We start from the raw sequence: 14666 nt of genomic DNA, 5'->3' as shown, positions 1-14666 counted from the left end.
CTCTTTCTCTTTCTCTTTCTCTTTCTCTTTCTCTTTCTCTTTCTCTTTCTGCTCTTTGTGAGTTTCTCACAGCCTGAACTGAATGGTGGTCCTGAGATCAGAACACTCACCCATCCATCTCAGGGATTTGTGGGTCAGAAATCTGGGGGGCCTCATTGGTTCTCATCCGTTTACCAGTTGTCTGAGAGTGTGCTTTTATGCACAGTTGCTTGGGTATCTCTAGTGTCCTGCTGGCTCTGTGGTCTCATCTATCCCTGCTCCTACTTCTTCAGCCAAGAGTTCACTTTCCCTCCTAGTGCCTGGGAATTCTTCCAGGTTTTCTGAGGGAATCTTCCATCCAGTCAGGCAGAGGACAAATAGGTAGGTTTCCATTTGACCAGTTTCTCCTCGGATTGGCCCTCCCTGATCTGATAAGTCTTGCTTCCTTCTCCGGTCCCCCAGAACGGCCCTGGGTTTCCTTATGCACATCCTTGTGCATTTCTCTTTCTCCCTTCCTACTCTTCTAACCCAAATCTCCATCTCAGTGAGCTTATACTGTCTCATGACTTTCTCTGTCACCTCTTATTCTTAAATTTGCATTCCTGACATATTCTTCCTTTTCTTATCTGAAGTGTTTTCCTACATCTTCATCTTTCTCAGTGACACTACCCTTATAGATATTTAGACCTGGATCTGATAACCTTGAATTCTTTCTTTTAGTCATCCTCTGTATCTAGTCTGATAAAAGTGTATGCTTTCCTGGAAACAGCTGGACTTCATTGTTCTCTATCCTGTATTTATCCTGGACTGGGGTCTGACTATCTCATTCATTTGTTCATTCATTCAACAAACATTTATTGGGCACCTAGAAAGTGGCAGACCCTCTAATGGTCACCCATACTGCATTCCTAAAGTTGTCTCTCAACTCATTTCCCTTCCTCCATTCCTTTTTTTCACCTCTAACCCATCCAGGCTAATCTTCCTAAAGCATTTTTTTTTTTAAAGATTTTTATTTGAAGTGTAGTTGACATACAATATTATACCCTAAAACATTCTATTCCCAATTTCACTTTTATGTAGGATGATAGAAAACTTATTGTTCAAACTTGGTATACTTTTGTTAGTTAAGGGGGCTGCCGTTAATGATGCTGGAATAGCAAGTATAAACCAGCACTGTTCTGGGACAACCAGGATATATGAGCACCCTACTCCTAGGTAGCATCTCTTGGATTATTTCTTTTTATATCCCTCAAATACGACTCATAGGATACCCAGCTGCCTCTCTCCAGTTTTCTACTTCATGATGCTGAGAGAAATATTAATGTGCTGGGATGTGGAGGGAAGTATGGGGACGAGGGACAATGAATGATAATGCTTGAAAAACTGTATTCTTGACAAGTGAGAGTGAGAGAGAACAGCAAGGTAGAAAAAGAATATAGAATCGGGAAAGAAAATGAGAATGGTTGGTACTCATTTCAAATTATATATCAAATATATATTAAATTATATCCATATATGCCCCATAATTTCAGTGTTCAGGCTCATATGACTTCAGGCAACGTAATTTTTTCATTCCTTTATTTGTTCATGAAAAAAATTTTTTTTAGTGCCTACTATATGCCTGGAACTGTGCTAGATGCTGGGAAGACAAAGGTGAACAAAATGGACAGAATTCTCACCATCATTGTCGCGACCGGCGGGACAAACACCGAGGTCAGGGGCCTGAGGGTAGGGGAATGCAAGAAAAAAAGAGAGAAGAGAAAGTTTGGGAACAGGAGGGTCCCCTGGGCTGATGGCCCAAGTGACGGCTTTATTGCTGCTGTACACAATCTTTTATAACCAGACTCTTATGGGTCAGGTCATTCTAAGAATAAACAGGTTTCACATAATCGCTGCCAACCAAAACATTTAGTTCTGTGTTTCTTGTGCATTTTCTAGACGGGTCACAAGACCTTGTTGATAAGATTGCTAGCAAAACACAATTCCCATGTTTGTTTCTATCTGACTTGGGATAGAAAAAGGGAGGTAGCATTACTGCCAACACCTGCAGACCACAGGCTTCAGGAATTAACTTTCTTGGCCTTGACAAGGCTTTCCTATGCCCTTGAAAGTGGGGGAATGGGAAGGGGAACCACCGGGTTGGCTTGAGTCAACGGGGAACATTGCTCGACCCGGTCTCAGCCTGGCACCGGGGCCCGGCCCCCCACACATCATGAAGCTATGTGATAGTGTAATCTCCCACTTATTTCTAAGTACACTGGCCCTGTGCAAGTCATTTCCCATTTCCTTCTGAGGAAACAATTCCTTCCTCTTTTGGGGCTCAGCCAAAGGTTTGCCGTTTTAAGGCACCTTTCTCCGAGCATTCCTGGCCCCAGTAATCACTCCCTTCCCTAGCCCCCTTCACTTCCTAATTGGGTACTTCATAAATTTTAATTTGGTCTCTTAGTTTTTTGCCATTTATTCTATTGTAAGCTCCTTAAAGGTAGGTGTGATACTTTATGCTTATATTAGTGTGCCCAAGCCGCTGTAACAAAATTCCATAGACTGGGTAATTTAAACAACAGACATTCCTTTTCTCACAGTTCTGGAGCCTGGAAGCCTAAGATTAAGGTGATCACCTGATTCAGTTTCTGGTAAGGACTTAGGACTCTCTTTCTGGCTTATAGATGGCCACCTTCTTACTGTGTGCTCATATGGCTGTCCTCAGTTTGTTGGGGGGAGGGGAGGCAGGAGTGGAAACAAAAGTGAGCTCTCTCTCATGTCTTATTGAAAGGACACACTAATCCTGTCAGATCAAGGTTCCACTCTTATGATCTCATTTAACCTGAATTACCTCCTTAGAGGTCACATCTTCTAATACAGTCATATTGGGGATTAGCCATGTAAATACCTGGCTATTAACATTTTCCATGGATACCTCTTTCTTGAAATCCACAACAAGATCTTTTCTATAGCAGCCTTGAGGAATAGAATAGTTCTGTCACTAGCTAACTGGGAAGCTTCAGATCAGTCATGCCTAGAAATGAGACATACTGGCTTCAAGGCATTGTCTCATTCTGAATCTCTAAAATCCGTTGTTCTAGTAGTTATGGGAATCCATTCCTCTAAAGTCATTTCCCAACTTTTCCTAAGTAATACTTACAAAAAGAATTAAAAAATACAAGTTAGCAGAACACAGTTTGCTTAGCAAGATTAGAGCCCTCAATAACAGTAAATATATAAACTTACCCACTTTTTCATCCATCCATTCATTCATACTACCGAGAGTGTGTATTTTCTACTTTTAGTTTGTATTTTTCTCCTTTTCTGCAGTAATGCTTTTAAAAAGTTTCCCTGTTAGATCCAAAACAGAGATTTGTACAAAGTAGAATGCTCAGTAATTACTACTTTAAAGCGTGTATGAAGAAAAGTTTCAGAGAAGATTACAAATGAAAAAACAACTCAAAAAGAACCATCAACTTTCTCAGAGAGAATTTTGGAAGTGGCTTCACTTACTGTCTGACTCTGCTTTGCAGGCCCCTAGCTTCTTACTGATTTTCTTCCTGTTTGATTAGGAGGGGTAGCGGCAGCTGGATGTGAATGTGCTTCAGGATCCTGACAAGAGTCCGCCCTTACCATCATTTTCTCTGCCTCCCCCTTATATCATCGGCACAAGTTCGTATGTATGTGTCCCTGTATGGCATCAGTGGCACCTATGTTCCTGAGATATGAACTCTAACCTCAGTTGGAGGTTCTCTTCCTTCCTCGCTGGTCTTGAGCACTCACCATTGGACATGCTTCTCCTTCAGAGAGTGTGACTCACAAAGCTATGAGGCAATGGAAAGTGGTCAAACTTTTATGAAAGGCAAAGGCAGTACTACAAAACAATTTCATTTCTTCTGACTCAATAACTCACTTGTAGAGCTTTTATCCTAGGAATATATTTCAGTAGGAAGAAAACTTTGTTTAAGTGATCATGATAGGGGCTCCTGGGTGGCTTAGTCGGTTAAGGGTCCGACTCTTGGTTTCTGCTCAGGTCGTGATCTCATGATTTGTGGGATTGAGCCCCAAGTTGGGCTTTGTGCTGACAGCGTGGGACCTGCTCCAGATTCTCTCTCTCCCTTACTCTCTGCCCCTTCCCCATGCTTTCTTTCTCTCTCTCAAAAATAAATTAATAGACTTAATAAAAAGTGATCATGATAGCATTATTGACAGTGGTTAAACCTCAGGGAGCAACAGAAATGTCTGACACTAGCAAAATTGTAGGTAAATGATAATGAATTCAGTTGGCAGTGTATTATATAGTCATAAAATGATCTTATTAAATAGCAATGTGGAAGATTACATATGAAAACTTGGAGAAGTAGGATACAAAATTATATCTACCATATATTTGTGATTATATAACTATAAATATGGACAAGTCTGGAAAGGAACATAGTAAAAGGAACATTAATTATGTGTTCGTATCATGCAGTCATCTTTCTGTTTTCCTTTTATGACCCAATCTTCTCCATATTTGAGATATGCAAGGGTTACCTGTATGTCCCAAGTTTCATGTTAAATTCTTTGGGAAGTTCCTGCTCATTCCTGACATGGGTTTCATGTATTGGCCCCTTTTGGTTGTGCCGTCTCCTATTTTCACCCTTTTGCCACTATTAGATACTTTACCATTGTATCATGCAAGGTCTTATCAGAGTTTCCCGTGCCATATTTTAGCTAATCCTGTTCCCCACCCCCCCAGCCTCTGAGTTTCACACTGTAGATTTAGTGATAGCTTGTCAGAGTGGTAGCTTGATGAGAAGCGGAATGAGCACATGTGGCTAGATTCAGCTACAGAGCAATCCCTACAAAGTAGGCTATAGTGTGACTAGGCTCCAGTAGGCTCTGTATTGGAAGAACTGTGTTACCCCTTATTAAGACAGGTCTTAAGAACAGAGATGTGTATAGGGGCCTCATACCTGGACTTAGAGCAAAAGATGAAATCTTAGTCATACCCCAAGACAATCTCAGTTGCTGATCATTGAAACAATTCTTGAGCATCTGTTTTGTGCCAGTCACTATATCATTCCCCTAATAGGGAATCAGTCAGCAAGAACTGAAAACCAAACTATTTTGAAGAGCTGGTGAACTAAGGATCTTTCAGTTCATTTTGTCTAGGGACCAGATGAGGAGTTAGTTAGATGACTCCAATTCTGGGAGTAGAGTATAAGATAGGAGGAAACCAGGGTGGATTTTATATTACTCATTGCTGATCCTGATCCTGGACCTGTTGGGTTCCTGTCCTGTCTTTCCTTAAGCCTTTACCTCGGCCTCTGGGTCTGCCCTTATTTTTCTCATCTTATTTGTAATCAGTTCTCTCTGACTTTGAACACTTCCTCTTCCTTGTAAGGCCCTGTGATCTACCACATCTTGTTATCTTTGGATAATTCTCCTTCCTCTAGTGTAGAGAATGGGTGATATGTGCAATTTCTCTTTCTTCTGTCAGATGGTGAAACTGGGACTGAGGAGGTGTTGATTCCAAAGTATCATTCCTGAAAAGTCAGAATCTCACACTTTGAAGAGAACTCCACAGAGGTGTTGCCAGGGAAGTCAAAATTTAGAAAGCTCCTCTGAAAGGAAAGAGAAGACTGAAGAGGCCAATGTGATGCTTCAGGCAAGAGAAAATGAGGAGAAAGACCAGAAACTTCAGACATAAGACAGTTAAAGACAATAAAACACTTACAGAAGTGAGTGAGCAAGAATCTGGAAAAGATGGTAGTCAGTGCTTGGATACTGCAACAAACATGAAAATTCATGCTGGAAAGAGACAGTATGTATGTACTGAGTGTGGGAAAGCCTTTAGTCAGAGTGCAAACCTTACAGTACATGAGAGAATCCACACAGGGGAGAAACCCTATAAGTGTAAAGAGTGTGGAAAAGCCTTCAGTCATAGCTCCAACCTTGTGGTTCATCGGAGAATCCACACTGGACTGAAGCCCTACACATGCAGTGAATGTGGGAAATCTTTCAGTGGTAAGTCACACCTCATTCGGCACCAGGGAATCCATAGTGGGGAGAAAACTTATGAATGTAAGGAGTGTGGGAAAGCCTTTAGTCGGAGTTCAGGTCTTATTTCACATCACAGAGTTCATACTGGGGAGAAGCCCTACACTTGTATCGAGTGTGGGAAAGCCTTTAGCCGTAGTTCAAACCTTACTCAACATCAGAGAATGCACAAAGGAAAAAAAGTTTACAAGTGTAAGGAGTGTGGGAAAATATGTGTCTCTAATACAAAGATTATGGACCATCAAAGAATTCACACAGGAGAGAAGCCTTATGAATGTGATGAATGTGGAAAAGCTTTCATTTTAAGGAAGACCCTTACTGAACATCAGAGACTTCACCGTAGAGAGAAACCTTACAAGTGTAATGAATGTGGGAAAGCTTTTACTTCTAATCGAAACCTTATTGATCATCAGAGAGTTCACACTGGCGAGAAACCCTATGAATGTAATGAATGTGGAAAAACCTTCAGACAGACTTCTCAAGTTATTCTACATTTGAGAACCCACACTAAGGAGAAACCCTATAAATGTTGTGAATGTGGGAAAGCCTACCGTTATAGCTCACAGCTTATTCAACACCAGAGAAAACATAATGAGGAGAAGGAAACCTCATAAATGACATGTATTGTGGATAGTAGGCCTAACTGCTACTTTTTGGAAAAACCGGCTTTCATTATTATCAACCTTGATTCAATTTCTGAGACTCCATACAGGGGAAGTTACCAGAAGTACACAAAGATTAACAAAGGGATATTCATGCCAGCATCATATATAACTGAAGGAAGAGAACTAGATTTTCAGTAACACTGGGTTTAAATGAATAATGGTCTATCCACATGATGGTTTTGCAGCCATTATAAACATTTTTAAAGAATATTTAATGCCATGGGGGAAATTATTTGTATAAAATGGAAGATCAAGAAAAAACAAGTTTGATCCAAATTAAAAAAAAATGTACGTATATGAGAAAAATGAGAATGAAATAATACCAAACCAAAATGTTAACAGTGATTACCATTGGGTGATAGAATTATAGGCGAATTCTATTTTCTTCCATATACTTTTCTATGCTTCTTAAAGACTTTTGTACAATGAGAATGTACTACTTTTATATTCAGGAAAGTACAGTATTTTTTTAATTGCAATGAGTGTACATGTTCATTTTCACTCAGCAGTATTATGAAGGTGTGTAGAACATAGACCCTAAACTCATGGGATTCCACCTTAATACTGGCACTTGGTAGCAGTGGAACCATGAGGAGGTCGTTTCCTTTTAGAGCCTATTTCCTGTTTATTAAGTCATAAACACTAATTATTGATCTTTTGCAGTTTTAGAATAAGCTGACTTTACAGGCTGTCAAAAGAACAGCAAAAATTCACTATATTCTCTCCCACAGTTGTTGAAGGATCTGCAGATAATAGAGGCTTCATTTTTTCAACATATGTCTACAAAACCAGAAAAAAATGTCCTCTTATGAAACTGAAATTGCAAATTGCAGGTTCCTAACCTGTAAAGATGCAGTCAGCATAATCTAAAACTAGGGAAAGACACTGCCTTCTCACGTTATGTACAATTTAGTAGTTAAAAGCACGGACTTTGGAATGAGATATGTTCTGATCCCAGATTTGCCACATACTAGCTTGTCAATTTTGGAAAAGTCATTTAACTGCTCTGAGCCTTCAACTTATCTGTAAAAAGGGAATAACTACCTATCTCACAGAGTTGTGATGATTTAATGAGATAATGCACGTATTGTGTGACAAGGCTAGCACATAGTAAATGAAAATAGCTCAAGTATGGGACATTGGAGCAGTGTTTCTAAACACGTAGAGTGATTCAGGAAAACCCTTACAAAGGTAGCATTTAGGACATTTTTGGGTGTAATGAACACAGTATCAAGTACTAGTAGCGAAAACCTTAAGAACATTGATTGTTTACTTATGGGGAAGGCTAGAGGTAAGCAGTTCCAAGTTTGGTTTGGCAATTGAGCAATTCACTAAACTTAAGTCTTAACTCCGTAATTTTCAGCACATTGGCTTTCATTTTTGGAGCCTCCTGGTAGTAAGATGTTGGCTATAGCTACAAGCTCTTCTCTTCACACAACTCTGTTTCAAAGTCAGGAAGTGAGGAAAGGAACTGAGGTTTTCTGATCTGTTTGCTTTCTTCCTTTTATCACCGAGAAAAACCTTTCTCAAAAGAAGGGCGGGATGCTAGGCAGTCAGTACTACAGGCGCTTGCTAGCTTCCTCTGCCTTTCTTTATGTCTGGTCCTTTGAGAAGGCCTTAACCCATTTTCAACCAATATATAAACCTTTAAGTCCTTAGCTCAAAATCCATCTGGGAATACTTAGAATCTGCTCATTCTTAAATGTGGTCTTCCTCTTTCTTTGTATGCAGTGAATCCCTAGGCCTAATGCCACTTGTCTTATGCACATAGTGAAGTATTGTTATCCCATAACATTTGTACAAGAAAATTGAGCCTCAGTGAGGTTAGGTGACTGCTAGTTAGTGATTGGAATGAGGATTTGAACTCAGATCTGAGTGTTAAGTCCACACTTTCTTCATTATACCAAAGTACCTCTGCCTGCCATGGTGGTTCTGTACATGAGTGGGAGGCCAGTTGGGATTCTCCTGAGTGAAAGGTAATTGTATCTGGGTAGTTATTTGCCCATGGTTTCATGAGGAAGATGCTATCTATCTCCTCTGAGTTTGATTTATGGTTTATCTCTGCACCTTGTAATTTAGTTTAATGATTATATATTTCTGCCTTTCTCTTACTGGAGAAAAAGAAGCAAAAGGTTGTGAAGGGTATAGTTGTGTGAAAATGGATTGTTTGGTTTTGTCTTATTTTGATAGGATAGTGGCTTATGTGCAATTATGTGATGTAATTGTCCCTCTTTGCACAGTTATTCAAAGCAAGTTTGGAGGCTCTGGAATGGATTTGCTGCATTCCAGGGATAGAACTGTTGTATCACCATTGGGTAGGCACTTCCCTGAGAGTCTGGGCGGACACAAGAGTAGGGTAACCTACATGGAGCAGTGAATTACACTACTATAGCAGTAAGGGTCCTTCCATCATTTTTCCCTTGGCACATGTCCTTTTAATATTAAAGAAGGTGTTTGTAATTAGTATACTTTGCCTTTTGTCATGTCAGCCATCCTCACCTGCTGATTACCTATGTGGAAACTCCCCATGACTAATGTCTATTGGCTGTCGAAACTAAGAAAACAGGCAGTTGGCTTCTTGTGTGCCTGTCAGAGGTTATTTTTTGAGCACTAATTATTACTGAGCAGAGTTGTTGATGCTTTTTATATGTTACTGAGCAGGTAACCTCTGACCAAAAACATTTTCCTATTACTGTGTCATAGTGCCTGAGATTCTTTCGTCCAATAGGCTTTCTTTTTCATCTTAAAAGACTTTTGTGATCTTCAAGAGTAAATGCCTTCTGGAAGGATACTGTGTCATCTCAAACCCAGCAATCTGAATACAGATCTTCACATTTCTTGTCCCAGGCAAGCTACAAGAATAGACCCTCACCCATTTTCTAGGCTGATACTTGTCTTAGGCTGCAGGAGTACATGTTGATAAGCGGTCCCCATACCTTTCAGATAAATATTCTGCAATATAATCTGAACTGATAATCCACCTTCCTCCAGGGACTTTTTCAAGACTGTCAGCTGTTTATTTCAGTCAGAGTTTAATTATGAAGTTCTTACCACACTTTCAGGCCTTTTCATGATACACTCTAGATTCAGGGTCTGTTTGTGTTTTTTCCAGCTTCCGGTACTAATGGAAACCTAGTTGTTGCTTAATAGCAGTGCTTCCTCTGCAGCCCCTCAATTGTTAGTTTTTGTCTCCCTCAATCCATTTACCTGTCTTTACTGCATTTCTTCTCTATTCTCCATAAAAAAAAAAAAACCCAGCTGTTTTGAAATATACATCATTAGACTACTGTGTATTACCCATCCCTGTTTTTATTACCTACTGGCTTCCTGTGCACTCATACTTACTCATGTGTTTAGTATCCAGAATATTCCTGAGGAATATGAAGAGGTGATATTTTTAGCCACAGACATCCCAGTTGCGTAAAATTGCTCTTGTGTGGAATAGAAATATATGTGTCTCCTTTTAGTTGAGGAAGTATGGAAATAAAGTTTCATTTTATATAGCCTTGATTAAAGGGAAATGTGAAAGATAAAGAATTCTGCATACAGAGGAGAGAATCTCCCTAGGCTTAGAGATATTTTTTATTGATGGTGTATACTATATCAGGGCTTACTTGGAACAGAGAAGAAAATCAAAACCCAAAGCGGCTTTAAATAACTGAACAATTCTGTTGCATTTAAATCTCATAACACCACATTTCATGTTTGCTCTATATTCTCAGTGATAAACTTCCTTTTTAAAAAATTTTTCCACTTAATATAAACAATTCCATTTAATATAAATAAAATAGTATGCTCATATTATTAGATTGTTTTTAGAAACTAGACTGTCTTTAATCACCTCTGATGTTAGAAAACTTTTTGCAGGACATACTTATAATTCCTCCAATAAATCTGTTGTTATTTACTTGTTTTAAATATCACTTTTTTTTTTTTCGTGTTGTTTCCTTTGTTCAGAGTGGGAAGAAAACAGTTCAGTTTGCTTTTCTAAGCATCTGTTTTTGGAATGAAGTGATTTGACTTGTGTCTGATTTAAACACAACATGAAGCTTATTATTTTCATACTCATATTACAGAAATGAGAGCTCTCTAGCCAATATAAAGTGTCCTTTCTCTGGCCTCATCTGTGTTTCAAATCTGTACTATTATGTAGACCTCACATGGGTGTATAAAACCAGCTATGTTCCTTGAAGTCCATTTCTGCTCCAGAAAATAGGCTCATGAGGGGGTAAAAAGGTGATGGCAGACTCCTTTCTGGACAACACAGATGCAGGACCTGACTAGTTCCCACTCCTACTGACCGTGTAAATGCACATGGTACAATTTGACCACAGGGATTGTGGACATGCAAAAGGTGTAACCAGTCTCTGAAACTAAGGCCAGTGAACTCCAAATCCGGGAGTTAACATGAGTTAACAGCACACATACACATCAGTGTCCTAGGCCCACCAAATCTGGAGCAGAGTCCAGGAATCTATAGGAAATAACACTTTCACAGTGGGAATTGAAAAACATTTTTCATTAGGAACCTTGACTCTTTACATGACTACTTTTATAATGATTGTCCATTTTTCCTTCAGAAGAACCTATAAATTACACAATGGTTGAGACATATACCAATGTTTGTATGATCATGACAAATTAGCAACCAGTTTAGTGAGTATGAAATAAAATGCTGTCACATTTGCAGTGTTTGTTTTACCACAGAATTGAGCAGAGATTCATGTCTTTAAAAAGTATAAAGTAGGGGCGCCTGGGTGGCGCAGTCGGTTAAGCGTCCGACTTCAGCCAGGTCACGATCTCGCGGTCCGTGGGTTGGAGCCCCGCGTCAGGCTCTGGGCTGATGGCTCAGAGCCTGGAGCCTGTTTCCGATTCTGTGTCTCCCTCTCTTTCTGCCCCTCCCCCGTTCATGCTCTGTCTCTCTCTGTCCCAAAAATAAATAAACGTTGAAAAAAAATTAAAAAAAAAAAGTATAAAGTATAATAGAACAGTATGGCAAACCAGATAATCATAAAGCCCTTTGGCTACAAAACAAAACCTAGAAATTCTGGGTAAAATTTAAACATCCTTTTAAAGGGCTTTCAAGAAGGTGAGATAAATCCACAGAACCTAAAATGAAGAGGGGGTGGAAGCCAGAAAAATAAGTGGGTGATGATACCTTGGGTGCTATGAGGCAGTTTGGTGACATCAAGGAATGTAGATTTTTATCTGGTTTAAGGGTGCAATTTGAATCTGTGGGGTTGTAAGAGGTGGAGAATTGGCACAGATTTCCATAGGAAGCCCAGATGTTTATAAGTGTACACCCTCAGTGAAAGCATGCATTAGAAGTCATGCAGGAGTAGAGGGGCGCCTGGGTGGCTCAGTGGGTTAAGTGTCCAACTTTAGCTCAGGTCATAGTGTCGGGGTTCACGAGTTTGAGCCCCACGTCAGGCTCTGTGCTGACAGCTCAAGAGCCTGGAACCTGCTTCAGATTCTGTGTCTCCCACTCTGTCTGCCCCTACCCTTCTCATGCGCTCTCTCTCTCTCTCAAAAATAAACATGAAAAAAAAAATCAACCAGGAGCAGAGAAAAACATAAGTTGTGAGACTCATCATGGGCTTTAAGTGGAAAATAAAAGTCTCCCTAGGGGCCCCTGGGTGGCTCAGTCGGTTAAGTGTCTGACTTAGGCTCAGGTCATAATCTCACAGTTTGTGGGTTCAAGCCCTGCATCAGGCTCTGTGCTGACAGCTCGGAGCTGGCTTCAGATTCTGTGTCTCCCTCTCTCTTTGCCCCTCCCCAGCTCACATTCTACCTCTCTCTCTCAAAAATAAATAAACATTAAACAAACAAAAAAGTCAGGAGTCGGTCCTCATGGTAATTTAGGGTTCAAATTTGGGAAACACCAAACCAAGAAAGTAATATAAAATTAGATATGTGCTTTTCCAAGTATGCATGGAACAGTTATTTAAAAATTATATTTTTAAAAAATGAGTTATGTGATTGTTACAGGTTGAGCCTTTTAGAAAGTATACATAGACAAAGAATAACATGCAGCAAATTTGTTGGAGAGTGTTATTGGGATTAACCCTCAATAGAGAAGGAGAAGAGAGAGGGGAAAGTCGCGAGAGGGGAGAAAACCAGATTAGTAGCAGGAGAAGTCATCTATGTTGCAGATGCAGTTACCTGTGTTGCCTTATTGCCTTCAGACTTAGACTGGGCTGGCCTTTCAGAATGGTCCAGACCTAAGGTGAGAGGTCTGGGCCCTTGTACCCCTTCATCAACAAATCACTGAGTACAAGCTCCATCACACCATCCTAATGGGAACCATGATCTTCAGTGAGGTATATTTCTTTAGCTGAGGATAGTTGCTGAAGAGAACTGACAGTTGAGGACTTTTAGCCTGCCCCTCTAGTGAGCTGGAGGGCAAGGGGACAATCCAGGGAAATACAGACAGTTCAACAAAATGTCTTCTACACTGGTCATAATGCAATTAGAATAGAAATTAACAAAACCATGTACACTTGGGACTTAAACACAGCGTTTCTAAATAATTCATGAGTTAAAGAAGAAAACGTAATGAAAATGAGAAAATACCTAGACATGAATAAAACTAAAGGAGAGACTCTCTCTTCTGGCCATACTGGAGTTATAGGGACCAGAATTGCATTCTCACCTGACACAAAAACCCGAGATAAAATATATGAAACAATAATTTTTTAAAAGTTTATTTATTTTGACAGAGAGCCAGCATGAGCAGGGGAGAGGCAGGCAGAGAGAGAGAGAGAGAGAGGGAGAGAGAGAGAATCGAAAGCAGGTTCCACGTTGTCAGTGAGGAGCCTAATGTGGGTCTAAATCCCATGAGATCATGACCTGAGCTGAAATCAAGAGTCAGATGCTTAGCTGACTGAGCCACCCAGGCACCCAATGAGACAATGATTTTTAAGACATTGACCTCAGCAACAAAAAACAATGATCCCTGATAGATGGAAACAAGTGAGGTGAGTCCTTATGTGCCCTAGTTTATTGCCTTAAGAAAGTCCACAGGCAGTGACATAGGGAGAGAGAACCAGGTGAAGTCTGGTGAAATTGTTGAGTTGAAGAGAGCTGAGAATCCAAGGAGACTAAGGCAGGTAGGCTTCACAAGATAGTACTGGAGGAGAGAGAACTACACAGAATTTGGGGGATCTGTGAATGGTCCCTGCAGGATATTCAGCAAAGTACTGAATGAAGAAACATCTAAGGTGGGGGGGGGGGCATTTCATAGGATTTATGTGAACACTTCTAGGCACAAAAACAAGACCAGGAATAGTGTCTTCCCACAAACCAGACTGAAAAAAAGCAATTCCTTTGTGCATTGGATAAAGTACTCAAAGGGGCTTACCTCAGCAGTAGAAAATAAGCCATAGAATAAATCTGAAGAAAACTACTCCAAGGTACATCATAAATTGCTTAAAACCAGTCAAGAAGAGAAAAATTATAAAAACAGCCAGAGGAAAAAAACACATGTGCACAGGAAGAAGATAGGGATTACAACAGATTTCTCATTGTATTCCATGCAAACATGAGGACAATTGAGCAACATCTTTAAAGCACTGAAAGAAAAACTTGCCATCCTGGAATTCTAGACCAGTCAATATATTATTCAGACACGAACCAAAACACATCTTCAGACATTAAAAAGCTAAAAGAACTCATTAGTAGCAGACCTGCACAAGAAATGTTAAAGTAAGTCCTTCAAGAATAAGAAAAATGACATCAGATGGAAATATGGATTTTTCAACCTTTGTATTACATTTTCTTAAACTTTATTTAAGTAATCTCTACACCAAACATGGGGCTCAAACAATCCCAAGATGAAGAGCTGCACACTTCCAACTGAGCCAGCCAGGTGCTTCTCTCTTACTGACATTTTGGACTGGAAAAGTCACTTTTAGGTTGTCCTGTGCATTATAGGACATTTAGCAGCATCCATGGCTTCTAGATGCCAGTTGTTTCTTTTTTTTTTTTTTTTTTTTT

At 39.9% G+C, this 14666-nt stretch overlaps 1 protein-coding gene across 14 annotated transcripts in view; it reads left to right on the top strand.

Moving 5' to 3' along the window:
• ZNF660 (zinc finger protein 660) overlaps positions 1-10708 on the top strand; it is a 32536-nt gene extending 21828 nt beyond the window's left edge. For 6 of the 14 annotated variants that reach the window (XM_040479569.1, XM_040479572.1, XM_040479564.1 and 3 more), the window contains 2 exons: positions 1587-1707; positions 5447-10708. In XM_040479569.1, the coding sequence (XP_040335503.1) occupies positions 5625-6620 (996 nt within the window). In that variant the 5' untranslated portion in view covers positions 1587-1707; positions 5447-5624 and the 3' untranslated portion in view covers positions 6621-10708. Of the gene's footprint in view, positions 1-1586; positions 1708-2561; positions 2613-3263; positions 3642-5446 lie in introns of those variants that run through there. The other 8 variants (XM_040479575.1, XM_040479573.1, XM_040479568.1 and 5 more) reach the window with 5 other exon arrangements.
• The last annotated feature ends 3958 nt before the right edge of the window (positions 10709-14666 follow it).

This window comes from Herpailurus yagouaroundi, unplaced genomic scaffold, assembly GCF_014898765.1.
Source record: "Herpailurus yagouaroundi ecotype Mexico unplaced genomic scaffold, PumYag 159, whole genome shotgun sequence".
Lineage (NCBI taxonomy): Eukaryota > Metazoa > Chordata > Mammalia > Carnivora > Felidae > Herpailurus > Herpailurus yagouaroundi.
The sequence above is the reverse complement of the archived record's forward strand: the minus strand, read 5'-3'. Positions and strand labels throughout refer to the sequence as shown.